Below are 27860 nucleotides of genomic sequence, written 5' to 3'. Positions count from 1 at the left end.
TTATTGAAATGATTTTTTTTCTTCTGACAATATTTATTTATAAATGACAGAATCTCTGTAACTAAACCCAAGGTGAATGTGACTCCTTTACACAAAAGAAAGATTGTCAGAATCTGACTCTCTCACACACTCTCTCACTCACACACACGCACACACACAGACACACACGCACGATTCTTTTCACGGTTTCTTTACTCCCGATAACTTTCCCAGCTTCTTCTCGTGTCCTCGGTTTGCTCCGGCCACTCCACGGCCCCGCCCACCAAACACACCTGCCGAGAGGAAACAGCACCAGGTTACACTGGCCCTTCACACTCGTCCCTTCAGAACCAGATAACATTTCTGTTTGCCCCACTAGGGGGCGATGCCTTTCGGGTGACAGGTTAATCAAAAGATCCTGAGGGTTCTCCCAGGTGAATAGGAGATCCCGTGACCCACAATTTCAAAGAGCAGCAGGAGGGGGTGCTCTCCCTGGTATCCCGGCCAATATTTATCCCTCCCCCACCCCCAGCATCACGGAAACAGATGATCTGGTCATTTATCACGTTGATAATTGTGGGATCTTGCTGTGCAATACAGCTACTGCTTTTCCTACATTGGCTGGAAAGCATTAAACGGACAGCACAGGGTCCTGAAAGGTATGCAAGTCTTTTTTTACCCGGAGGCACTGGATAGGAACTTGGAAGCAGGGCCAACCACCCTCTGCTCTCTCTCTCCCCCCCGCCAATATGTCCAGGACTTATGTACATGGGCAGGGACGACCCTGGGGCTCGGGGGCAGAGAATCTGGTCAATATTTAGTCCTTAGTTTGACACCAATTGATACAGGAGGCAGCTTGAAGGGCTGAACTTGGGCTGATGCCAGGAGGTGAAGACAGGCACACAGGCAGCTCAACCCAGGAGTGTCTCCTATCATGGTGCAATATTCCTCTTTATTGAACAGCCTGTCTGCAAACTGGGTGGGAGGGAGAGGGAAATTAATCTCACAACGCTCCTTACTGCCACCCTCCAGTCCCAAGTCAATCCAGAATGGTCCATTACCTCTGCCAGCACCACCACCAGCTCCTCGCCCTTTCTGTTGTTGCTGCTGCTTCTGTTGCTGGAGGCCACGACCTCTGCCCTTTGACACCACCTCTTCTTTCACCATGTCAATGATTTCATCAGGGATGCGGAGATATTTAATGGTGCTGCCACGAATGTAACATTCCGGCATCTTCCAGAACTTGTCCCCATCCTGCAAAGCAGGGAGATACAAGAGACGGCTATAATAACAGTCTTCCAATCAATGAAATGGAGTTAAGTTGCAGTCAGAGTGATGACCTCCAACAGCAGCACAGCATTGCACTACCCCTCACACAACATAACCAACTGCAACAAGAACCTACATCCCAGCAGCCAAGACACAGCAATGTGGGTGTTACTGCTAATGCATGATCAGGGCGGCATGGTAGCACAGTGGTTAGCACAGTTGCTTCACAGCTCCAGCATCCTAGGTTCGATCCCCGGCTTGGCTCACTGTCTGTGCGGAGTCTGCACCTTCTCCCCGTGTGTGCGTGGGTTTCCTCCGGGTGCTCCTGTTTCCTCCCACAGTCCAAAGATGTGCAGGTTAGGTGGATTGGCCATGCTAAATTGCCCTTAGGTTAGGTGGAGTTGCTGGGTTACGGGATAGGGTGGAGGTGTCAGCTTAAGTAGGGTGCTCTTTCCAAGAGCCGGTGCAGACTCGATGGGCTGAACGGCCTCCTTCTGCACTGTAAATTCTGTGATTCTATGATCATACTTGATGTCATTAATTCACGATTAATTGCAATTCACGATTTATCCAGAGCTACTAATACATCCCCATAAATTACCAACACTCACCAGTACTGTCCCCCAGTGTGACACAGTGACAGACCCGTGAAGTTTGATCATTGTTATGCAGGATACCCGGCTTACTCACTCTTCTAACTTCTTCCATCGGCAGGAGATACAAAAGTCTGAGATCACGCACAAAAGTCTGAGATCACGCACTAACAGATTCAAAAACAGCTTCTTCCCCACTGTTACCGGACTACTAATGACCCTCTTATAGACTGACCTGATTAATACTACACTCCAGTCTGCTTCACCCATGTATTTACATTGTATCTCTTATGTTGCCCCATTACATTTTTTCTTTTCATGTACTAAAGTTTGAGCTGCACACAGAAAAATACTTTTCACTGTACCTTGGTACACGTGACAATAAACAAATCCAATCCAATGCATACAGCTAAAGGTCCCTTCGCCCTCCCACAAGCATGGCCTCTGCTGCCACCCAGTGGCTACAACCTGACCAGCTAGACATATTTTTGATTCTTTCATGGGATGGGCTTTGTAAGCTGGGCCTACATGTTTATTCTCCATTCCTAATCGTCCTCGAGAAGGTGGTGGTGAACCACCTCCATGAACCGCTGCAGCCCATGTAGTGTAGGTACATCCACCGTGCTGTTAGGGAGAAAGTTCCAGGATTTTGACCCAACGAGTGATGGAATGGCCAAAGATTTCCATGTCAGCAAGTTCATCTCACTCGAGCCAGTGGCCAAGCCCCATAGGCCAGGGAGCAGGTGCTGGTTTCAGGCGAGATAGAATTCCAGTTACTGACAGCCCTCGCACACTCCACCCAAACGACCTTGCTGCACAATCTCCATACAAGTCACTGAGCCGCCCACCTGGATTAGTCAGGGGACTGCAGGCCCAGATGCTTCACAATCACCTCCACGTCATCCTGGAAAATTCAATGGCCTCCTGAATTGGCTGGTCAAGCAACAGGAAGTATTGGACTGCATGTTTTCACTGGTAGTGTTACTGTGTGCTTTTCGGGGTCAATAAGCCTGAGGTCTTAGTCTGTCACTAACACCCCCCCCCCCCCCCCAATGAAGGCCAATTTAGTGAGACCAATTCACCTGTCTTGCACATCTCTGGGTTGTGGGGGTGAGAGCCACACAGGCACGGGGAGAATGTGCAAACTCCACACGGACAGTGACCCGGGGCCGGGATCGAACCCGGGTCCGTCATACCGTGAGGCAGGGCCAACCATCACGCCACCCCATGGTGGTGAACAATTAAACAACTCACTGGAGGAGGGGGCTCCACAAATATCCCCATCCTCAATGATGGGAGGAGCCCAGCACATCAGTGGGAAAAAAATAAGGCTGAAGCATTCGCAACAATTCAGCCAGAAGTGCCGAGTGGATGATCCATCTCGGTCACCGACAGAGGTCCCCAGCATCAGATGCCAGTCTTCAGCCAATTTGATTCATGGGTTATCAAGAAACAGCTGAAGGCACAGGATACTGCAAAGGCTCTGGGCCCTGACAACAAGGAGCCTGAGCAAAACTGGAGTCAATGGGGATCAGGGGGAAAAGTCTCCACTGGTTGGGAGTAATACCAGGCACAAAGGAAGATGGCTGTGGTGATTGGAGGTCAATCATCTCAGCTCCGGGACATCACTGCAGGAGTTCCTCAGGGTAATGTCCCAGATCCAACCATCTTCAGCTGCTTCCTCGGGACCTTCCTTCCATCATAAGGGGATGTTCGTTGATGATTGTACAATATTCAGAACCTTTCGCGACTCCTCATTTACCAAAGCAGTCAATGTCCAAATGCAGGGTGGTACGGTGGCGCAATGGTTAGCACGGCTGCCTCACGGCGCCGAGAACCCTGGTTCACTGTCCGTTTGAAGTTTGCACATTCTCATCCCCACAGCACAAAGATGTGCAGGGTCGGATGATTGGCCACACTAAATTATTTGCCCCTTAATTGGAAAAAAGAATTTGGTACTTTAAATTTTAAAACAATGTCCAAATGCAGCAAACCCTGGATAATATCCAGGCTTAGGCTGACAAGTGGCAAATTACATTCGTGTCGTGTAGGAGCCAGGCAATAACCATCTCCAACATCTTGACATCCTTGACATTCAAAGAACAAAGAAAAGTACAGCACAGGAACAGGCCCTTCGGCCCTCCAAGCCTGTGCCGACCATGCTGCCCGTCTAAACTAAAATCTTCTACACTTCCGGGGTCCGTATCCCTCTATTAAAGAACAAAGAAAAGTACAAATTCAATGGCATTATCATCATTGAATCTCCCACCATCAACATCCTGGGAGTTACTATTAACCAGAAACTGAATTGGACTAGATATACTGTGGCAACAAGGGCAGGTCAGAGGTTGGGAATTCTGCTGTGTGTAACTCACCTCCCGACTCCCCAAAGCCTCTCCATCATCTACAAGGCACAAGTCAGGAATGCGATGGAATATTCTCCACTTGCCTGGATGAGTGCAGCTCCAACACTCAAGACGTTTGACACCATCCAGCACAGAGCAGTGTGATTGGCACCCCTTCTACCACCTTCAACATCCACTCCCTCCACCATCCAACGCTGGCAGCTGTGTGTACCATCTATAAGATGCACGGCAGGAACTCACATTGACTTCAACAACACCTTCCAAACCCATGACCACTGCCACCTGGAAGGACAAATGCAGCAGACACATGGGAATACCACCGCCTGGAGGTTCCCCTCCAAATCACTCACCGCCCCAATTTTGAAATATATCACCATTCCTTCACTGTCGCTGGGTCAACATCCTGGAACTCCCTCTCTAATAGCACTGTGGCTGTACCTACACCACATGGACTGCAGCGGTTCAAGGCAGCAGCTCACCACCATGGTACGCATTTGTCAATGGCGGTTTGGGACCTGAGTGAGGCGCCATTTGATTTTTCAGCTCAATCTAGACAATGTCGACATTCAGATCAGCAAGGTGCGGGATTTCTCACACACACAGATATTAGGTTGTTCCAAAGATCACCAGGGCCAAGTCAATTGTCATATTTCACAGGGGACTAAATGATCAGAGAAATAAAGATAGAACATAGAACATTACAGCGCAGTACAGCCCCTTCTTCGGCCCTCGATGTTGCGCCGACCTGTGAAACCACTCTAAAGCCCATCTACACTATTATAGAACATAGAACAAGGGAAAGAACCAGGGACGAATGGAGAATTATTTTTTTGTTTTGCTTTTACATCTCGCTGCCAGAAAGGGCGGTGGAAGCAGATTCAATAGGAATGTTCCAAAGTGAATTAGATAAATACTTGAAAGGAAACATTTGAGGTATTCTGGGAAAAGAACACGGGGTTTGGTTCCAATGAGATCGCTCCTTCAAATAGCTCCCTCCCTCAGCCATGATGGGCTGAATGGTCTCCTCAGCAGGAAGGCTATGATTAAACGGCATCAGGGAAATAGCGTCAAAAGAGCTTGAGTGTATAGCTAGCACTGATAGTACAGGGACAATGGGCTGAATAGCCTTCGCTCTGTGCTGCAATTTCTATGACTATGTGCGGAAACCGAGGACAGGAAAGGTTTTGCGTAGGAGGCAGATGCACAAGTAACGTTCCAGTAAAACAGCTCACGGAAAATACGAGGCACAAAATAACTACCGAGCAACTTGGCTTTAACACAACACTGGAATAGACAGCACGGGGAGGGAGGACAGATCCTGGCATAACACAGCTTCCCCAGATTGAAGAGGTTAAAACAGCATCATTCCTCGGCAGCAGCTAGACACTTTCGATGGGAAAAGCTGAGTGTCTTTAGATTATAGGGCAGACATAGAAAAGATACTTCCACTTGTGGGGGGCTCAAACAGTAGTCACTGATAAATCCAAAATCAGGAATTCAGGAGAAAGATTGGCGAGAATGTGGATCTCACTCCCAGGGTGGTTGAGGTTAATAATATCAATCTGTTCAGGGGAGGTTGGGTAAACATAGAGGGGGAAAGAAAGAGAGGGATAAGTTGATGAGGGGAGATGGAGAGGGGGCTGGGATGGACATGAACACCAGCATTGATTTGCTGGGCAGAATGGGCAGAAGCAAGCGAGGGTCCTGGAGGGTGAAGAGCAGATTACCAGAACGGCTCTAGGAATGAGGAGCTTTGAGCTGCAGGTTGGAGAATCTGGGGTTGTTCTGAGAGCAAAGAAGGTTGAGAGATTTGATTGAGACGTGCAAGATTATGACAGGTTTAGACGAGGTAGACGAAAAAAAGCTGTCCCCCATTAGCTGATGGTACAAAGACAGTCTGGGAGGAACAATTTCATTTCTGCAGCAAGTGGCAATGATCTGGAATGTGCTGCCTACGAGTGGGGCAGAAGTTGGTACGATGAACAATTTCAAAAGGAAATGGGCCTTTGAGAGGTAATGGGACTGACAGCTCGACAGGGAGCAGGCACAGATTCAATGGGCCCAAAGGCCTTCTTTTGTGCTGCAATGTCTCCACGGGGATCACAATATTACAGACGGTTGTGGTGGGGCATTGATGACATAGGCTGACTGACTTGTTAACAGTCACTTCAGTGCAAAAATAATTAACTGTGCCAGTGAGGTTTCAATGACAGGACAAGGCATTTTATAAATATTATTATTTATTCAATGCCGGTGAACTATTCCTTACGGAAACTGTTTTCTCCACGCTGTGGAACCTGCAACCTTGAGTCCCTCTACCAACAGCAATATATAGCTTATTAACAATTTACTTAGTATTAGAGATTCAGCTTGCAGTACTCCCAGATTTCCACTCAGTCTCACAACTTCTGTCACGGCACCTCCACAAAACCTCTCTTTTCAAAGCAAGTGTCTATACTCAGCTTGCCTCCACCTTGTGTAGTTTTACAGTTGAACTATTTAGAACATGGAACATACAGTGCTTAAGGAGGCCATTCGGCCCATCGAGTCTGCACCGACCCACTTAAGCCCTCACTTCCACCCTATCCCCATAACGCAATAACCCCTCCTAACCTTTTTGGTCACGAAGGGCAATTTATCATGGCCAATCCACCTACCCTGCACGTCTTTGGACTGTGGGAGGAAACCGGAGCACCCGGAGGAAACCCACGCAGACTCGGGGAGAACGTGCAGACTCCGCACAGACAGTAACCCAGCGGGGAATCGAACCTGGGAGCCTGGCGCTGTGATTTTTGCAATCATTATTACCTAAAAGATCATCCACATACCCTGGACGTACAAATGACCTCTCGCAGGTTAATATTCATCCAGTTGTCACAGCTGACCAGGTGACCATTGTAGGTTTCTCCATTCTTCAACTCCACAAGCTGCCAAACGCAAGAACAATTTTTATTAAAAGGAGGAGAGTTTCTCAAGGCTTATGTACAGTTGATGCGAACATTAGAACCTTAATGAGAGACAGGAACCATTCCACCCATCAGGTATTTCGTAATCTGCGAAGGGACTGATTTCAACCCCATAAATTCAGCCGAGTTCTGTCCCTCAACTGGACTCGGCCCCAGGACCACCTGCTGATGTCTGTCCTCTGCCACGGGCATGGAGTTGGTCTGCTGTCTGAAATGTGCTTGGAACGGAAGTGCCTTGCTCAGGGTGGTTCTGTGTCAATACAGGGGTGCTGGGGAGTGGCTGAGGTTGGTGTGTGGAGATCTGGGTTGGGGGAGGGGTGGGTGGAGAGAAGAGAAAGAATGGAAATTCAGTAAAAAATTGTTTGCCGTAAGGGCAGCACGGTGGGTGCAGTGGTTAGCACTGCTGCTTCTCGGCACCGAGGGTCCCAGGTTCGATCCCGGCTCTGGGTCACTGTCCGTGTGGAGTTTGCACATTCTCCCAGTGTTTGCGTGGGTTTTGCCCCCACAACCCAAAGATGTGCAGGGTAGGTGGATTGGCCACGCTAAATTGCCCCTTAAAGTGGAAAAAATGAATTGGGTACTCTAAATTTTTTTAATTTTTTAAAATTGGTTGATGTGATTCCGACAGTGATCACACTTCACAATGATATCACACAAGGTGAAACAATCTGGGGGGGGGGGGGGGGGGGGGGGGGGGAGAAACATTTTTAATGCTGGTGAGGGAGTGAAAGGTGTAGAATGTTTAAATAGCTAATTAACAAGAACACTGCACCCCCGAAGCGGGCAGCACCAGAGTGGGCTGCGCCCACCAGAGCAGGCAATAGAGCGAGCTCTGTCTGGATTGATCAACACGCATTAATGCAGACACTTCTTCAACCTGACTCACCATCGGATGATTTTGTGCCGTCTTCAGTAAAGAGAGGGGAAGCTGAAATAAAGGAAAAAAACAATTACATTTGGGAAGAAAGTTTCACTTGTCACTTGTTGGGGCAGCACGGTAGCCTTGTGGATAGCACAATTGCTTCACAGCGCCAGGGTCCCATGTTCGATTCCCGGCTTGGGTCACAGTCTGTGCGGAGTCTGCACGTTCTCCGCGTGTCTGCGTGGGTTTCCTCCGGGTGCTCCGGTTTCCTCCCAGTCCAAAGATGTGCAGGTTAGGTGGATTGGCCATGATAAATTGCCCTTAGTGTCCAAAATTGCCCTTAGTGGTGGGTGGGGTTACTGGGTTATGGGGATAGGGTGGCGGTGTTGACCTTGGGTAGGGTGCTCTTTCCAAGAGCCGGTGCAGACTCGATTGGCTGAATGGCCTCCTTCTACACTGTAAATTCTATGTTCTATGTCACAGTGGCTAGCACTGCTGTTTCACAGCGCCAGGGGCCCAGGTTCGATTCCGGTCTTGGATGACTGTCTTGTGTGGAGTTTGCACCTTCTCCCAGTGTCTACATTGGTTTCTATCAGGTGCTCCAGTTTTCTCCCACAGTCCAAAGATTTAAAAAAAATAAAAATTTAGAGTACCCAATCATTTTTTCCAATTAAGGGGCAATTTATCGTGGCTAATTCACCTACCCTGCACATCTTTTGGGTTGTGGGGACGAAACCCACGTCGACACGAGGAGAATGTGCAAACTCCACACGGACAGTGACCCAGAGCCGGGATCGAACCTGGGACCCCGGCGCCGTGAGGCAGCAGGGCTAATCCACTGCGCCACCGTGCTGCCCTCCCACAGTCCAAAGATGTACAGGTTAGGCGAATTGGCCACTCTAAATTTTCCCATAGTATCGAAAGATTTATAGGTTAGGTGGGGTTACATGGTGGGGGAGTGAGCCTAGGTGGGGTGCTCTCTCGGGAGGGTCGTGCAGACCTGATGGGCTGAATGGCCTCCTTCAGCTCTGTAGGAATTCTACGGATTCTAAAACAATCAAAGCCACAGAAGGGTGCAAGAGTTCAGGAACTGAGGCTCCCACACCAACAAATGCTGAAACTCAGGCAGACCAGTCACTTCTAGTTACTCCTTTATTAAATACATTTTATAATAATAATCTTTATTATTTTCACAAGTAGACTTACATTAACACTGCAATGAAGTTACTGTGAAAAGCTCCTAGTCGCCATATTCCAGTGCCTGTTTGGGTACACTGAGGGAGAATTCAGAATGCCCGAATTACCCAACAGTGCATCTTTCGGAATTTGTGGGAAGAAACCGGAGCACCCGGAGAAAACCCATGCAGGCACAGGGAGAACATGCAAACTCCGCACAGAGAGTGACCCAGGGACAGAATCCAACCTGGATCCTCAGCCCCGTGAGGCAGCAGTGCTAACCACTGCGTCACCGTGCCGCCCCGCTTCTAGCTTCTCAACAATTCCAGAACATTATCTTCCAGTACAGACAGGGGCTTTGCTTGGTTTGCTTCAGGTACCGAAGAGTGGAGATTCGAGATCTCTCCCTGGCCAACACGCATAATACAAGGGTGGCTATGTTAACAGTGGTTAACAGCGCTGCCTCACGGCACCAAGATCCGAGGTTCGGGGATTGGCCACTCTAAATTGCCCCGTAATTTGAAAAAAATAATTGGATACTCTAAATTTATTTTTAAAAAACAGTGCCCCTAAGCTAGTGTCCTTACAAGGGGCTATCACCATAGACGCCCTGTCATGTGAGAGGACCTTTAAGAAATGGGCGTTTAGGAAATGTACCTTTAAGAAATGGGTGTTTATCAGTGATGTCAGAGTGTGAGTGGAGCTGGGCTGTCGGTCAGCGTTTTACTTTTATTTTAGGCTGTTTGCTGCAGGGTGTGTTTTAGTTTCCTTTTCAGAGCTGGATAGCTGCAGTCACGGCTGCTGGGGTATTACTCTCTCTCTCTGTAATCGAAAAACTGTAAATCGATCCTTTGGTGATTTAAAACTAATACCTGCTCTCAGTAGTGACTTTAACCTAATGTGCTTCTGTTAAAAGTTATTGTTTAAGTCTTATGGATGTTAAAAGGACAGCTTAAAGGATTACTTAGTGTTGTATTCTTTTGGGGTTGTATTTGGATTAATGGTTGCTAAGATGTTTACTGTATGTTTTAAAAAGGTTAACTTGAGTTCATAGAATAAACATGGTTTTGCTGTAAAAAATACTTTTCCATTTCTGCTGTACCACATCTGTAGAGTGGGCCGTGTGCTCCCCATACCACAATCCATTAAACGTTGTTGGTCAGGTGAACTCCATGATACACTTTGGGGTTCTCTAAACCCTGGCCCATAACAAATTGGGGGCTCAAGGGGGATAAAAGTCTATCTATTGGATTGGCTTAGTGAACTTAAAAGACAGTGAGGGGTGAGCACATTGTGGTTGCTTTTCAGGTGTGGTATTATAGTTTAAGTAGGGAGTGTGTTGTGGACAATGGCTCTTTCAGAGTCTCTGAAGTTTTTGGGGGTGGAGATGGTCACACGCAGTACCTTGCGGACAGAGACTAAAAGCAGACTGTTCGATTTGGCAAAAACATTGCAGTTAACATTACCTGACAAATTTGAAAAGATGAGGTAATTATGGTGTTGGCTAAGCATTTAAAGTTGCCTGATACAGTTTGACTCATTGGAAATGGCAAAAATTCAGTTACAAATTAAACAAATGGAACATGAGAAAGAATTAAAGCAACTTGAATACGAAAGAGAGAGAGAGAGGAAAAAGAAAAAGAGATAGAGAGGAAAAAGAAAGGGAGAGAGAGGAAAAAGAAAGAGAAAGTGAGATACAGATCAGGGAAAAAGGGAAAAAGAGAGAGTTTGAACTTCAGAAAATGGCCATGAAACATGACAGTCAGTTAAAATTGGCAGGTGTAAAGGAAAACGTACAGTTGGATGATAGTGATGAGGATAATGAGAAAGAGCGTCATAGTCAAAGGCTTGGTGGGGATCTATTTAAATATGTCCAAGCATTGCCAAGGTTTGATGAGAAGGAGGTAGAAGCCTTTTTCATTTCATTTGAGAAGGTAGCTAAACAAATGAAATGACCACAGGACATGTGGGTATCACTGATTCAAACAAAGCTGGTAGGTAGGGCTAGTGAAGTGTTTGCATCACTATCAGAGGAGGTATCGGAGTCGTATGAGGAGGTGAATAAATCCATCTTAGGTACAAATGAACGTGTGCCTGAAGCCTACAGACAAAGGTTTAGAAATTTAAGGAAAAAACCTGGTCAAACATACATGGAGTTTGAAAGGATCAAACAGAGTAATTTTGATAGGTGGATAAGGGTTTTGAAAATAGACCAAACGTATGAAGCTCTCAGAGAAATTATACTTTTGGAGGAGTTTAAAAAGTTCAATTCCTGATGTAGTGAGACCTCATGTGGAATAGCAGAGGGTTAAAACTGCGAGATTAGCAGCAGAAATGGCAGATGATTATGAATTAATTCACAAATCAACGTTTGGTTTCCGACATCAGTTTCAGCCGGTGAGGGACAGAAACTGGGACATGACAAATACTCAAATGTAAAGGTAAAGGTGATCTGATGGGAAATAATAAGGAGAGTGTACCTCAGATTAAAAAAAGAAATCCAGGAGGGTGGAAAAGAAAGGAAAAGTTTCAAATGTTTTCACTGTAATAAACTAGGCCATGTAAAGTCACAGTGTTGGTGGTTGAAGAAAAGCACTGGGAAGGCTGATGTGGTAAAACAGGATAAGACAGTGGGGTTTGTTAAAGTGGTAAAGGAAAGCCTAAGTGAAGCGAAGGAGGTGCAAAAGATTGTACAGCCTGATCAAGAGGTGATTGATAAGACGGTGCCAGATGTCTTTAAAGAATTTACTTGTGGGGGTAAAGTTTACTCATGTGTATCAGGAGGAGCAGGTAAAGAAGTCACAATTTTAAGAGATATGGGAACTAGTCAATCTTTAACGGTAAGAGATTAAGAGTTATGTAGTTTGGGAAGAATGTTGCCAGAAAAGGTGGTAATATGTGGAATTCAGGGTGAGAAAGAGTAGTGTTCCATTATATAAGGTAAGGTTGGAAAGTCCAGTGAAGAGTGGTGAAGTGGTTGTAGGAGTAATAGAGAAACTATCAGGAATACAGTTTATCTTGGGTAATGATATAGCTGGTTCGCAGGTGGGAGTGATGCCTACTGTGGTGGATAAGCCAGTGGAAAATCAGATAACTGAAGTGTTGAAGGATGAATATCCTGGGATTTTTCCAGATTGTGTAGTAACAAGGTTGCAAAGTCACAGGTTAAGACAAGAGAAGAAATCAAAGAGTGAAGATGAAGTTGAAGTGCAATTATCAGAAACGATTTTTGATCAGATGGTTGAAAAGGAACAAGAACAGGTGGAGGATGAGGCGGATATTTTTAGTTCAGGAAAATTGGCGGAGTTACAACAGAAAGATGTAGAAATAAAACGGATGTATCAGAAAGCATACACGGAAGAGGAATCTGAGTGTATACCAGAGTGTTATTACCGTAAAAGTGATGTCTTGATGAGAAAATGGAGACCTTTACATATGCAGGCGGATGAAAAGTGGGCAGAAGTTCATCAAGTAGTATTGCCGGTAGGGTATAGAAAGGTGGGGTTGCAAGTTGCACATGAGGTACTAGTGAGAGGTCATTTGGGAATAAGGGAAACTCAAGCTAAAATCCAAAAACATTTTTATTGGCCTGGACTACATAAAGATGTAGTTAAATTTGGTCAATCATGTCACACATGTCGAGTGATAGGGAAACATCAAGTAGTGATAAAACCAGCTTGCTTAAAACCCATTCCAGCATTTGAGGAACCTTTTACAAGGGTCCTAATTGATTGCGTAGGACCGCTTCCTAAAACAAAAAGTGGGAATCAATATCTTTTGACAATAATGGATGTGTCTACTATGTTTCCAGAGGCTATTCCAGTACGTAATATTACAGCTAAAAAGATTGTGGAGGAGTTACTTAAATTCTTTACTTGATATGGACTACCCACAGAAATACAATCGGATCAAGGATCAAATTTTACCTCAAGGTTATTCAAAGAAGTTATGGATAGCTTTGGAATAAAACAATTTAAATCAACTGCGTACCATCCAGAATCACAGGGAGCGTTAGAAAGGTGGTATCAGACATTAAAGACAATGTTGAGGGCTTATTGTCAAGATTATCCAGGGGATTGCGATAAAGGAATTCCATTCGTACTGTTTGCAATTAGGGATGCACCGAATGAGCCAACCAAATTCAGTCCTTTTGAACTTATTTTTGGTCATGAGGTAAGAGGACCACTTAAATTGATTAAGGAAAAATTGGTGAGTGAGAAATCGGAAATTACATTATTGGATTACGTGTCAAATTTTAGGGAACGATTAAATAGATTAAGTGTCAAATTTTTAGGGAACGATTAAATAGAGCAGGTGAATTGGCGAGACAACATTAAAAAGTTGCACAAAATGTTATGAAACGGATAAGTAGGTAAACGTTTAAAAGCAAGGTTTTGTGGACCATATCAGATTGAAAGTAAATTAACGGAGATGAATTATGTGGTACAAACACCAGATAAAAGGAAGACTCAATGTGTGTGTCATGTGAATATGCTCAAAAGGTACTTTGAAAGGGAAGGAGAGAAAAAGGAGGTTTTAATGATTCTAAATCAAAGTGACAAACCAAATCCAGATGACTGTGAACTTGACATACCTCAAATTAAATTGGAAAGGAGGATGTTCTTAAAAATTGGGATAAATTGTTGAGTTACCTTCCAGAGGAAAAATGAACTGACCTGAAAGAGTTATTGATATCACATTGGCACTTTTGTGGCGATAAATTGGGAAGTACGAAAATGGTTATACATGATGTAGATGTGGGAAATGCTGTTCCAATCAAACAACATCCATATAGAATTAACCCTTTAAAATTGGCACAGGTTAACAAAGAGATTGAGAGTATGCTTAAAAATGGCATAATTGAAGTGGGTTGCAGCCAATGGAGCTCACCCATAGTGATGGTACCTAAATCAGACGGTACCCAACGGTTGTGTGGACTATAGAAAGGTTAATGCAGTTACAAGAACGGACACTTGTCCTATCCCACATTTGGAAGATAGCATTGAGAAAGTGGGACAATCAGCTTTTATTTCCAAACTGGATTTACTTAAAGGTTACTGGCAGGTATCTTTATCCGAAAGGGCGAAGGAGATTTCAGCTTTTGTGACTCCAGATGGTATATACCAATTCAAAGTTATGCCATTTGACATGAAAAACGCCCCAGCCACATTTCAATGGTTAACTAACAAAGTTGTTTCAGGATTACCCAATTGTGCGGTATACATCGACGATCTGGTAATTTTCAGCCAGACATGGAAAGAACATTTTAAACATCTGATGGAGTTATTCGATCGACTTCAGGAGGCGGGTTTGGTGATAAACCTGAGCCAAAAGTGAATTTGGAAAAACCCAAGTCACTTGGCCATACAATCGGAGAGGGTCGAATGGTCACACGGGATGTGAAACCAAGAGTTATTGAGGAGTTTTCAATACCCTCAAGAAGTAGGGAAATAATGCGATTTCTTGGCATGAGTGGATTTGATCAAACATTTGTGAAAACGTTTTGTAGCGTGATTGCTCCACTGATGGACTTGCTGAAGAAACGTAAAAAATTCCAGTGGACAGCGGAGTTTCAACATGCTGTAAGCTGTGATAGCCAATGCTCATGTGTTGGAGAATTACAAGGGTCTCTGCGATCAGATTGAACTAAAGTACCTGACTTTAAAGAAAAATGCCGAGGCGTAGAGAAATGGACGGATCGTGCAGAGACCTTCTTGTTCAAAGACATGTCAACCGCAAGGATTCCAGTTGGAGGAAGAACAAAAAATGGACTATATTGTTGTACCAGTATGCGTGTATTGTTTTTTTTTAAACAAAAAAGTATATTTACTGTGTGCGTTTCTTAAAGGACAGTGAAAAATGAAACCATCTTGAAGTTGATGGTTTACTTTTTTTTTCTTTGGGGGGGGGGGGGGGGGAGGTGTCATGTGAGAGTACCTTTAAGAAATGGGTGTTTAAGAAATGTACCTTTAAGAAATGGGTGTTTATCAGTGATGTCAGAGTGAGTGGAGCTGGACTGTCGGTCGGCTTTTTACTTTCATTTTAGGCTGTTTGCTGCAGGGTGTGTTTTAGTTTCGTTTTCAGAGCTGGATAGCTGCAGTCACAGCCAGAAGGGTTATTAGTCTCTCTCTCTGTAATCTAAAAACTGTAAATCGATCCTTGTTAAAACTAATAACCGCTCTCAGTAATGACTTTAACCTGATGTTAAGTCTTATGGATGTTAAAAGGAAAGCTTAAAGGATTACTGAGTGTTGTAGTCTTTGGGGTTGTATTTGAATTAATTGGATTGGATTTGTTTATCGTCACGTGTACCAAGGTACAGTGAAAAGTATTTTTCTGCGAGCAGCTCAACAGATCATTAAGTACATGAGAAGAAAAGGGAATAAAAGAAAATACATAACAGGGCAACACAACATATACAATGTAACTACATAAGCACTGGCATCGGATGAAGCATACAGGGTGTAGTGTTAATGAGGTCAGTCCATAAGAGGGTCATTTAGGAGTCTGGTGACAGTGGGGAAGAAGCTGTTTTTGAGTCTGTTCGTGCGTGTTCTCAGACTTCTGTATCTCCTGCCCGATGGAAGAAGTTGGAAGAGTGAGTAAGCCGGGTGGGAGGGATCTTTGATTATGCTGCCCGCTTTCCCCAGGCAGCGGGAGGTGTAGATGGAGTCAATGGATGGGAGGCAGGTTTGTGTGATGGACTGGGCGGTGTTCACGACTCTCTGAAGTTTCTTGCGGTCCTGGGCCGAGCAGTTGCCATACCAGGCTGTGATGCAGCTAAATAGGATGCTTTCTATGGTGCATCTGTAAAAGTTGGTAAGGGTTAATGTGGACATGCATAATTTCCTTAGTTTCCTGAGGAAGCATAGGCGCTGTTGTGCTTTCTTGGTGGTAGCGTCGACGTGGGTGGACCAGGACAGATTTTTGGAGATGTGCACCACTAGGAATTTGAAACTGCTAACCATCTCCACCTCGGCCCTGTTGATGCTGACAGGGGTGTGTACATAAGAACATAAGAACTAGGAGCAGGAGTAGGCCATCTGGCCCCTCGAGCCTGCTCCACCATTCAATGAGATCATGGCTGATCTTTTGTGGACTCAGCTCCACTTTCCGGCCCGAACACCATAACCCTTAATCCCTTTATTCTTCAAAAAACTATCTATCTTTATCTTAAAAACATTTAATGAAGGAGCCTCTACTGCTTCACTGGGCAAGGAATTCCATAGATTCACAACCCTTTGGGTGAAGAAGTTCCTCCTAAACTCAGTCCTAAATCTACTTCCCCTTATTTTGAGGCTATGCCCCCTAGTTCTGCTTTCACCCGCCAGTGGAAACAACCTGCCCGCATCTATCCTATCTATTCCCTTCATAATCTTATATGTTTTTATAAGATCCCCCCTCATCCTTCTAAATTCCAATGAGTACAGTCCCAGTCTACTCAGCCTCTCCTCGTAATCCAACCCCTTCAGCTCTGGGATTAATCTAGTGAATCTCCTCTGCACACCCTCCAGCGCCAGTACGTCCTTTCTCAAGTAAGGAAACCAAAACTGAACATAATACTCCAGGTGTGGCCTCACTAACACCTTATACAATTGCAGCATAACCGCCCTAGTCTTAAACTCCATCCCTCTAGCAATGAAGGACAAAATACCATTTGCCTTCTTAATCCCTCTGCAGACTTCCAGTATCCTCTGCACTTTTTGCTTTACCATTTATCTTAGTGTCGTCTGCAAACTTGGACACATTGCCCTTGGTCCCCAACTCCAAATCATCTATGTAAATTGTGAACAGTTGTGGGCCCAACACTGATCCCTGAGGGACACCACTAGCTACTGATTGCCAACCAGAGAAACACCCATTAATCCCCACTCTTTGCTTTCTATTAATTAACCAATCCTCTATCCATGCTACTACTTTCCCCTTAATGCCATGCATCTTTATCTTATGCAACAACCTTTTGTGTGGCACCTTGTCAAAGGCTTTCTGGAAATCCAGATATATCACATCCATTGGCTCCCCGTTATCTACCGCACTGTTAATGTCCTCAAAAAATTCCACTAAATTAGTTAGGCACGACCTGACCTTTATGAACCCATGCTGCGTCTGCCCAATGGGACAATTTCCATCCAGATGCCTCGCTATTTCTTCCTTGATGATAGATTCCAGCATCTTCCCTACTACCGAAGTTAAGCTCACTGGCCTATAATTACCCGCTTTCTGCCTACCTCCTTTTTTAAACAGTGGTGTCACGTTTGCTAATTTCCAATCCGCCGGGACCACCCCAGCGGATTGGAAATTAGCAAACGTGACACCACTGTTTAAAAAAGGAGGTAGGCAGAAAGCGGGTAATTATAAGCCAGTGAGCTTAACTTCGGTAGTAGGGAAGATGCTGGAATCTATCATCAAGGAAGAAATAGCGAGGCTATTATGGTAAATTATCACTAGTGCATTTGCAATTTCCCTAGCTATCTCTTTTAGCACTCTGGGATGCATTCCATCGTCCAGGAGACTTGGCTACCTTTAGCCCCATTAGTTTGCCCTACAGTACAGTACTTTGCTTCCTGAAGTCAATTACCAGCTCTTTAGTTTTGCTGGCATTGAGGGAGAGATTGTTGTCGCTACACCACTCCACTAGATTCTCTATCTCCCTCCTGTATTCGGACTCGTCGTTATTCGAGATCCGGCCCACTATGGTAGTATTGTCAGCAAACTTGTAGATGGAGTTGGAACCAAGTTTTGCCACGCAGTCGTGTGTGTACAGGGAGTAGAGTAGGGGGCTAAGTATGCAGCCTTGCGGGGCGCCGGTGTTGAGGACCATTGTGGAGGAGGTGTTGTTGTTCATTCTTACTGATTGTGGTCAGGTGGTCAGAAAATCGAGGATCCAGTTGCTGAGTGGGGAGCCAAGTCCTAGGTTTTGGAGCTTTGATATGAGCTTGGCTGGGATTATGGTGTTGAAGGCGGAGCTGTAGTCAATAAATAGGAGTCTGATGTAGGAGTCCTTGTTTTCTAGATGCTCTAGGGATGAGTGTAAGGCCAGGGAAATGGTATCTGATGTGGACCGGTTGCAGCGGTATGCGAATTGCAGTGGATCAAGGCGTTCTGGGAGTATGGAGATAATGCGCTTCATGATCAACCTCTCGAAGCACTTCATTACGACTGGAGTCAGGGCCACTGGTCGGTAGTCATTGAGGCACGTTGCCTGGTTCTTCTTTGGCACCGGTATGATGGTGGTCTTCTTGAAGCAGGTGGGGACCTCGGAGTGGAGTAGGGACAGGTTAAAGATGTCCGCGAATACCTCTGCCAGCTGGTCCGCGCAGGCTCGGAGTGCACGACCAGGGATCCCGTCCGGGCCCGTCGCCTTCCGAGGTTTCACTTTCAGGAAGGCCAATCTGACTTCAGAAGCTGTGATGGTGGGTATGGGTGAATTATGGGCTGCTGGGGCACTCGTCAGCGGTTTGTTGGTTACCTGCTCGAACCGAGCATAGAATGCATTGAGTTCATCGGGGAAGGGTGCGCTGTTGCCAGAGATACTGTTTGGCTTCGCTTTGTAGCCCGTTATGTTGTTTAGTCCTCAGCCTTGGGGAACTCCAACCCGTCCGTCCAACCAACCCTCCCCCCCCACCCCCCTCTCCCGGAGCCGGGGGCTCAGATTCATACAACCTCTTCTAAAAGTACTCAAATACCTCATTCAACCCCACCGGATCGAAGACCACTCTTCTCCTCCCATCCTTCACCTTTCCAATTTCCCTCGCCATCTCCTGCTTCCTCAGTTGATGAGCCAACATCTGGCTCGCCTTCTCCCCATACTCAGACTGCCCCCCGGACCTCCACAACGGCCCCACTGTCTCCCCCGTAGACACCAGCCCAAACTCAATCTGGAGCTTCTTTTTTTTTATAAAAAAGTATTTTTATCAAGGTTTTGCAGAATTTTTCATAATAAAACAGCAGTAACAATAACAAAACAAACTAGAGTGAACATTAACATAGTGTAAAAAGATAATTTACAATAACAATTAAATAGACATTACCCACGCGACCCAGTCTTCCCACACCATCCCAATGAAGCACTCCCCCCACGGATTGCTGCTGCTGACATTTTAATTTTCCCCGAGAAAGTCGCCGAACAGCTGCCACCTCCGAGAGAACCCTAGCGTAGACCCTCTTAAGGCAAATTTTATTTTCTCGAGGCTCACCGGAGCTTCTGCCGCTCTTTCAACAACCCAGTCTCAGGGGCCTCCGAATGCCTTGCATCAACCTGCAGGATCTTATCTACCAGCCTCGCCATCTCTGCCCACTCCGTCTTGTCCCTATCGATATAAACTCCTCCCGCCCACTGCCTTAAGCGCCACCTGTGGCGGCCAAAACCTCACCCGTATCATTCAACTCCACATAACCCCGAATCGCGGCCCTCACCCGCTTACACACAGTCTCATCCATTAACAACCCCACGGTAGCATTGTGGATAGCACAATTGCTTCACAGCTCCAGGGTCCCAGGTTCGATTCAAGCTTGGGTCACTGTCTGTGCGGAGTCTGCACATCCTCCCAGTGTGTGCGTGGGTTTCCTCCGGGTGCTCCGGTTTCCTCCCACAGTCCAAAGATGTGCAGGTTAGGTGGATTGGCCATGATAAATTGCCCTTAGTGTTGGATGGGGTTTCTGGGTTATGGGGATAGGGTGGAAGTGTTGACCTTGCGTAGGGTGCTCATTCCAAGAGCCGGTGCAGACTCGATGGGCCAAATGGCCTCCTCCTGCACTGTAAATTCTATGATAATCTAACCTCACAGTGCAGATGCCCCCCCCACCCACCCCCCCATGTCCACACAATGCGGCGCATGGTCCGAGATCACAATCACCGAATACTCCGAGCCGACCATCCCTGCTAGCAGAGCTTTATCCATCACGAAGTCGGAGAACACGCACGAACAGACTCAAAAACTGCTTCTTCCCCACTGTCACCAGACTCCTAAATGTCCCTCTTATGGACTGACCTCATTAACACTACACCGTTTTTGGGCAGCACGGTAGCATTGTGGATAGCACAATTGCTTCACAGCTCCAGGGTCCCAGGTTCGATTCCGGCTTGGGTCACTGTCTGTGCGGAGTCTGCACATCCTCCCAGTGTGTGCGTGGGTTTCCTCTGGGTGCTCCGGTTTCCTCCCACAGTCCAAAGATGTGCAGGTTAGGTGGATTGGCAATGATAAATTGCCCTTAGTGTCCAAAATTGCCCTTAGTGTTGGGTGGGGTAACTGGGTTATGGGGATAGGGTGGAGGTCTTGACCTTAGGTAAGGTACTCTTTCCAAGAGCCGGTGCACTCGATGGGCCGAATGGCCTCCTTCTGCACTGTAAATTCTATGATCTATATGTTTCATCCTATGCCAGTGCTTATGTAGTTACATTGTATACCTTGTGTTGCCCTATTATGTGTTTTCTTTTATTCCCATGTACTTACTGATCTGTTGAGCTGCTCGCAGAAAAATACTTTTCACTGTACCTCGGTACACGTGACAATAAACAAATCCAATCCAAAGTAGTCGATCCAGGTGTACACCCTGTGCACATGAGAGAAGTACAAAAATTCCTTCACCCTCGACCTCCCAAACCTCCATGCGTCCACTCGCCCCACGCGCTCCATAACTCCTTTTAGCTCCCTCGCTACCACCGATACCCTCCCTGACCGCGGACTTGACCTGTCCAATTTCGGCTCAATAACTGTATCAAAATCTCCCCCCATTATTAGGCGGTGTGAGTCCAGGTCCGGAATCTTCCCCAGCACCAGCCTCATGAACTCAACGTCATCCCAATTTGGGGATAAACGTTTACCAAGACCACTGGCATCCCCTCCAATTTCCCACTCATCATCACAAACCTTCCGCCTGAATCTGCTACTATATTCCCCACCTCAAGTGCTATCCATTTATTTATCAGCACTGCCACCCCACGGGTCTTCATATCTAAACCCGAGTGGAAGGCCTGGCCTATCCACCCTTTCCTTAGCCTAATCGGATATCCGATCTTCAAGTGCGTTTCCTTTAAAAAAAGCCATATCTGCCTTTAAGCTCCATTTGACTGGCCCATTCAGTCCTCTATCATGATCAGTCTGGTCGGAGGGCACCCCCCCCCCCTTCGGATGATCCAGGCCCGCCCTCGGATGCCCACTGTCACCGGCCCCCTCCTTATTGCACTTCAACAGCCCCACCCCTGACTGCAGTCTCTCTCCCTGCCCCCCAAGCAAAACAACAATCCCAACCCCCTCTAACACTCTAATCACCTGCTCACCCCCCACTGCGCTCCCATGAACTAGCCCGCCCAGCTAGCCTGGCAGCCTCCACCTTCGCGCCAAACATCCTAACCCCGCACTGATTCCCCTCCCGCTTGCACACTTCCGTGGTGTAAACAACAATAACAGTAAGGAAAAAGGTGCACTCACCCAGCACGGTCCTCCAGCAACCACCAGAGAACCCCACAAGAAAGAAAAATGACCCCCAGGTGAAAAAGAGGTTCTCCTCTGACCATTGCCACAAAAGAAACAGAGTGATAACAAAAAAAAGGGGGGGGGGTGGGAAGAGGCAGAGAGAACCAACATCCCCTCACACCTTCAAAGTTCAATGTCTTCCCTCTCCTGCCAGTCCATTGTCTCTCACAAACTCCAATGCCTCCTCCGGTGCTCCAAAATAATACTCGTGACCATTGTGGGTCACCCAGAGGCGGGCTGGGTACAGCAACCCACAATTCACCCCCTTCTTAAAGAGTGCAGAATGACTCGGTTGAATCCCGCTCTCCTCTTGGCCAGTTCTGCACCCAGGTCCTGGTATACCCAGAGCTCATTACCCTCCCAGGTCCATCTTCTCGTCTGCCTGGCCCACCTCAAGATCTTCGCCGTATCCAGGAATCAATGTAACCTGACCACCATTGCCCTCGACAGCTCGTTCGCCTGCGGCATCCTCATCAGCGCCCTATCAAAGCCCCCCCCCAGCATTTTGACTAGATAAGAGCCTGCGGCCGCTCCCTTGATGCCCTTTGGCACCCCACAATTCTCAGATTTTTCCTTCGTGAGCGGTTCTCCAAATCCTCCACCTTCTCCTTAAGCCGGTTCTGGGTCTCCCGCATCATCCCAATCTTGGCCACCAATGAAGTAAGCTGCTCCTCGTGCTCCCCAACAGCCCCCTCCACCTTCTGGATCACCTGGCCCTGGGTCGCCAGCCTCAGCTCCACACGGTCGATCCCTGCTAGCAGCGGGTCTACCACCTACTCCAGGTCCTCCTGGGCCTCCCTCCTCTGCTGACTGAACTTTTCGTCAGAAAGCCCACCAACTGCTCTTTCGACCATTGGGCTGGTAGGGCCAACCCCTTGCTCTCCGCCATCTTTCCCCGTGTCGCACAAGTTGCTCTTGCAACTCCTTTCTTCCAAATCCACTTCTGGTTCACGAATCCATTCACCGGTGGAGTATAGTCTTCCTATTCCTTAATTCAGCCAATCGAGGCTGCACCGGCTCTTGGAAAGAGCACCCTACTTAAGCCCACGCCTCCACCCTGTCCCAGTAACCTCACCTACGCTGGACACTAAGGGCAATTTAGCATGGCCAATCCACCTAACCTGCACATCTTTGGACTGTAGGAGGAAACTGGAGCCCCCGGAGGAAACCCACGCAGACACGGTACAAACAAAAATATTCAATCAACTCAAATTTCTGAAACCCCACTGACCAAGGAGAACTACTATTCACTGTTTCCAGATCATAGCCCCTTGTGATATTACATCCATCCATCACTCCTTCATCTTCTCAGCTCCAGCGATAGCTCCTAATGTTGAGTTGCTTTCTTCAACTCTTCTGCCCTGGTAACAGCTGCCCTGGTAACATGCGAGTGAATCTCTGCAGCTTAATCCCAATGTTTTTACATCTCTCCTATATCAAAGTACACAGAACTGCAGACAGCATTGTCAACTCCAGTACTGTGCAAGATCATAACAACCCGCTTTGCTTTCGTATTTGTTTTCACCTCTCGATACAAAACCAAGTATTTTGAATAGTTCATTTTTAAATAAACAACCATAACAGTTTATCAAACAACTTTGAAATATCTTTGAACCCGGGCTGTACACCCAGTGTCATTTCACCGTTAAAAATGTTACAGCAATAATGACAAAATACACTAATTGAAGCAAATGAGCAAATCGAGAAACTTTCTTCATCGATCTGTGGAGTTGAGGAGGATTTAAGAGATTTCCAACTGTTTATGCTCCCTGACAGTCTTTACTGTGCATAACCCCTATGCCCACACACCACAGGCAAAGGTAAAGTCGCCATAGTCCCAGGTGACCATAGGCTGCTTTCCCCTTTGAGGGGGAGAGCTGACTGGTGGTGATTTAACCTGAGGATCACCACACCTCAGGCGGGGCAAGGTTGAGAAGGCAGGGCCTTCATGAATAATAATAATCTTTATTAGTGTCACAAGTAGGCTTACATTAACACTGCAATGAAGTTACTGTGAAAATCCCCTAGTCGCCACACTATGGCACCTGTTCGGGTACACAGAGGGAGAATTCAGAATGTCCAATTCACAGAAAAATACAGTGCAGAAAAGGCCCTTTGGCCAATCGGAGCCTGCACCGCCACATGAAAGGCACCTGATCAACAAATCCTAATCCCATTTGACAGCACTTGGCCCATAGCCATGAATGTTAAGATGTGCCAAGTACTCATCCGGGTACTTTTTTAAAAGGGTGTGAGGTGACCCATCTCTACCACCCTCCCTGGCAGTGCGTTCCAGACAGTCACCTCAAATCGCCCCTAAATGTCCCACCCCTCACCTTAATCGTGTGCCCCTCGTAACCGACCCTTCAACTAAGGGGAACAGCTGGCCCCTATCCATCCTGTCCATGCCCCAAATAATCTTGTACACCTCGATCAGGTCGCCCCTCAGTCTTCTCTGCTCCAACGAAAACAAACCAAGCCTATCCAACCTCTCTAAAAAGCACGTCTATCGGGAATTGTGGGAGGAAACCCACGCAGAACAGGGGAGAACTTTCAGACTCCGCAGTTAACCTCAGCCAGTAGGGGGATTGAACCCGCTCTGCTGGCCTCGCTCTGCATCACGAACCAGCTAACCAGCCAAATGAGCTAAACCGGCCCCCAACAATGAGTGGCCCGTACAGGGACCACAAGGAGAGGGTGTAATGGACAGTGTCTATTCGGAATGTTGATGTAGAAATCTATAACAGAAAATATTAAAATAAGGACAAAAACTCCTCCTTTAAACCTGGATGTTGAATACAATAATTACAACTGTCCCACAGCTGACCCAGACTGGGGTTAACCGTACAGCCACCCTCCCCACGGGGGTGCTCTCCCAGGTTTGGGGAGGGGGGGGGGAAACTCTCCTGGGTTTGGAGGGTGGGGGTGGAGCTCTCCTGGGTTTGTGGGGGCTCTCCCGGGTTTGTGGGTGGGAAATTCTCTGGGTTTGGGGGTGGGAAACTCTCTGGGTTTGGGGGGGGGCAATCCCGGGTTTTTTTGGGGGGGCCTCTCCCGGGTTTTTTTGGGGGGGGGGAAGAACTCTCCCTGGTTTGGGGAGTGGGGCTCCCTCCCGGGTTTGGGGGGGGGGGGGAATTCTCTCCCAGATTATGGGGGCGGGGGGGGTCTCTCTCCCGGGTTGTGTTGGAGAGGTGTCTCTCCCAGGTATGGGGGGGGGGGGGGGGGTTCTCTCTCTCCCGGGTTGGGAGGGGTCACTCTCTCTCTCCCGGGTTGGGGTGGGGGTTTATCCCGGGTTGGGGTGGGGGGTTTATCCCGGGTTGGGGTGGGGGGTTTCTCCCGGGTTGGGGTGGGGGGTTTCTCCCGGGTTGGGGTGGGGGGTTTCTCCCGGGTTGGGGTGGGGGGGTTTCTCCCGGGTTGGGGTGGGGGGTTTCTCCCGGGTTCGGGTGGGGGGTCTCTTTCCTGGGTTTGGGGGGGGGGGCTCCCTCCCGGGTCTTTTTGGGGGGGCTCCCTCCCGGGTTTGGGGGGGGGTCTCTCCCTCCCATGTTTGGGGGGGGTCTCTCTCTCTCTCTCTCTCTCTGCAGGGTTGGGGGAGGGGGTCTCTCTCTCCGGGTTTGTTGGGGGGGGGGGTCTCTCCCTCCCATGTTTTTTGGGGGGGGGTCTCTCTCTCCCGGGTTGGGGGGAGGGGGGTCTCTCTCTCCCGGCTTGGGGGGGGGGTCTCTCTCTCTCTCCCGGTTTGGGGGGGGGGGGTCTCTCTCTCTCTCCCGGTTTGGGGTAGGAGATTTCTCCTGGGTTGGGGTCTCCCTCCCGGGTTTTGGATGGGGGGAGGGGGAGAGGTGGGTCTTACCATTTTGTCGTCGCCGCTAAACTGACCTTTGGCCCCGCCTCCCGGCTAATTGACAGCGGGATCGTCCAATCAGCGGCCACGCTCCGCGGCGCAACCAATCACCGCTGAGCAAGTCCGGTTGCCCAGCGAACGCCGTAAAGTGTGTTTGTCGGCGGGAAAGTGGAAAACTGTCGTTAAACGGAACCTAGTCAGTGAGGAGAAGCCCGGGGTTTAACTGAGGCCGCTGGCGGCCGCTCGTTGGGCTTTTCCCCGTTAGGAGAATAAGGTTTAGTTGCATCAGGATATCCAGATTTGAGGAAAATGCTGACGCTGTCCGCATTCCCCCTCAGCCCACTCAAACCTCATGTCGCAAAATCACCCAATGGCCCCCGCTTCCCTCACAACCCTCCCCATCTCTCCCTCATCACCTCCAGTCCCACAACCCTCCCTATCACCCTCATCGCCTCCAGTTTGATTTATTATTGTCACATGTGAAAAGTATTGTTTCTTGCATGCTGTACAAACAATGTATACTGTACATGGGGAAGGAAGGAGAGACTGCAGAATATAATGTTACAGTTATAGCTAGGGTGCGGAGAAAAGATCAACTTAATACGAGGTAGGTCCATTCAAAAGTCTGATGGCAGTAGGGAAGAAGCTGTTCTTGAGTCGGTTGGTACGTGACCTCAAACTTTGGTATATTTTTCCTGACAAGGAGGTGGAAGAGAGTATGTCCGGGGTGCGTGGGGTCCTTAATTATGCTGGCTGCCTTTCTGAGGCAGTGGGAATTATAGATAGAGTCAATGGGTGGGAGGCTGGTTTGCGTGATGGACTGGGCTACATTCATGACCTTTTATAGTTTCCTGCGGTCTTGGGCAGAGCAGGCTCCATACCAAGCTGTGATACAACCAGAAAGAATGCCTTCAATAGTGCATCTGTAGAAGTTGGTGAGAGTCGTAGCTGACATGCCAAATTTCCTTAGTCTTCTGAGAAAGTAGTCGTTGGTGGGCTTTCTTAACTATAGTGTCGGCATAGGGGGGACCAGGACAGGCTGTTGGTGATCTGTACACCGAAAACCTCTCGACCCTTTCTACTTCGTTCCCATTGATGTAGACAGGGGCATGCTCTCCACTACGCTTCCTGAAGTCGATGACAATCTCCTTCGTTTTGTTGACATTGAGGGAGAGATTATTGTCGTCGCACCAGTTCACCAGACTATCTCATTCCTGTACTCTGTCTCGTCATTGTTTGAAATCTGACCCACTACAGTGGTGTCATCAGCAAATTTGAAAATCGAGTTGGAGGGGAATTTGGCCACACAGTCATAGGTGTATAAGGAGTATAGTAGGGGACTGTGGACACAGCCTTGTGGGGCATCAGTGTTGAGGATGATCATGGAGGAGGTGTTGCCTATCTTTACTGATTGTGGCCTGTGGGTTAGAAAGTTCAGGATCCAGTCGCAGAGGGAGGAGCCGAGGCCAAGGCCACGAAATTCGGAGATGAGTTTCGTAGGAATTATGGTGTTGAAGGCTGAGCTGTAGTCGATAAATAGGAGTCTGACATAGGTGTCATTGTTATCTAGGTTTTCCAGGGTAGACTGCAGGGCCTTGGAGATGGCGTCTGCTGTGGACCTGTTGCAGAGGTAGGCGAACTGTAGTGGATCAAGGCAATCTGGGAGGCTGGAGTTGATTCGTGCCATGACTAACCTTTCGAAGCACTTCATGATGATGGATGTCAGAGCCACTGGACGATAGTCATTAAGGCACGCTGCTTGACATTTTTTTGGTACAGGGATGATGGTCGTCTTCTTGAAGCAGATAGGGACCTCAGATTGTGGTAAAGAGAGGTTGAAGATGTCTGCGAATACCCCCGCCAGCTGATCCGTGCAAGTCCCGAGTGCTCAGGTAAGAAGGTAAGTAAGTGATTTTTACTCATTTTTACTTTTATACCTTTTTCAAATTGTGTGTGTGGGCGGCGGGGGGGGGGGGGGGGGGGGAAACTGAAGTGACATCACAGAAAAGTTGTGACCTGAGTGGCTGGCTGGGAATCTACACTAAATTTAAAAAATTAAGCATTGGTAACTAATTAAACACAATTACTTAATTATAATTTAGAGGGGTATCTAAGCCAGAGATCGGAGAGTACTATATTTAGCTTTCACATTTATATTAGAAATCTAGTGCTAGGAAACAGATAGTTAACAGTAACTTTTAAAAAATTTTAACTTTTCATTTTAATTAATTGACGCAATGTCAGTTAGAGGGGTGCAGTGCTCTGACTGTGAGATGTGGCAGGTCCGGGAGGCTTCCAGCGTCCCGGATGGCTTCATCTGCAGAAAGTGCATCCAAATGGA

The 27860-nt window shown here is 47.4% G+C and overlaps 1 protein-coding gene across 1 annotated transcript; it reads right to left on the bottom strand.

The window, feature by feature from the left end:
- LOC140395049 (U6 snRNA-associated Sm-like protein LSm4) lies at positions 1 to 25643 on the bottom strand. The gene is made up of 5 exons (XM_072482398.1): positions 25529 to 25643; positions 8060 to 8101; positions 7036 to 7134; positions 1041 to 1233; positions 1 to 272 (listed from the first exon to the last, which is right to left on the bottom strand). The coding sequence occupies exons 1-5, from the start codon at positions 25529 to 25531 to the stop codon at positions 181 to 183; spliced, it is 429 nt and encodes a 142-aa protein (XP_072338499.1). The 5' UTR covers positions 25532 to 25643; the 3' UTR covers positions 1 to 180.
- Positions 25644 to 27860: the final 2217 nt, after the last annotated feature.

Source organism: Scyliorhinus torazame, chromosome 18 (assembly GCF_047496885.1).
Source record: "Scyliorhinus torazame isolate Kashiwa2021f chromosome 18, sScyTor2.1, whole genome shotgun sequence".
Taxonomy (NCBI): domain Eukaryota; kingdom Metazoa; phylum Chordata; class Chondrichthyes; order Carcharhiniformes; family Scyliorhinidae; genus Scyliorhinus; species Scyliorhinus torazame.
This window is presented reverse-complemented; position numbering and strand designations above follow the sequence as displayed.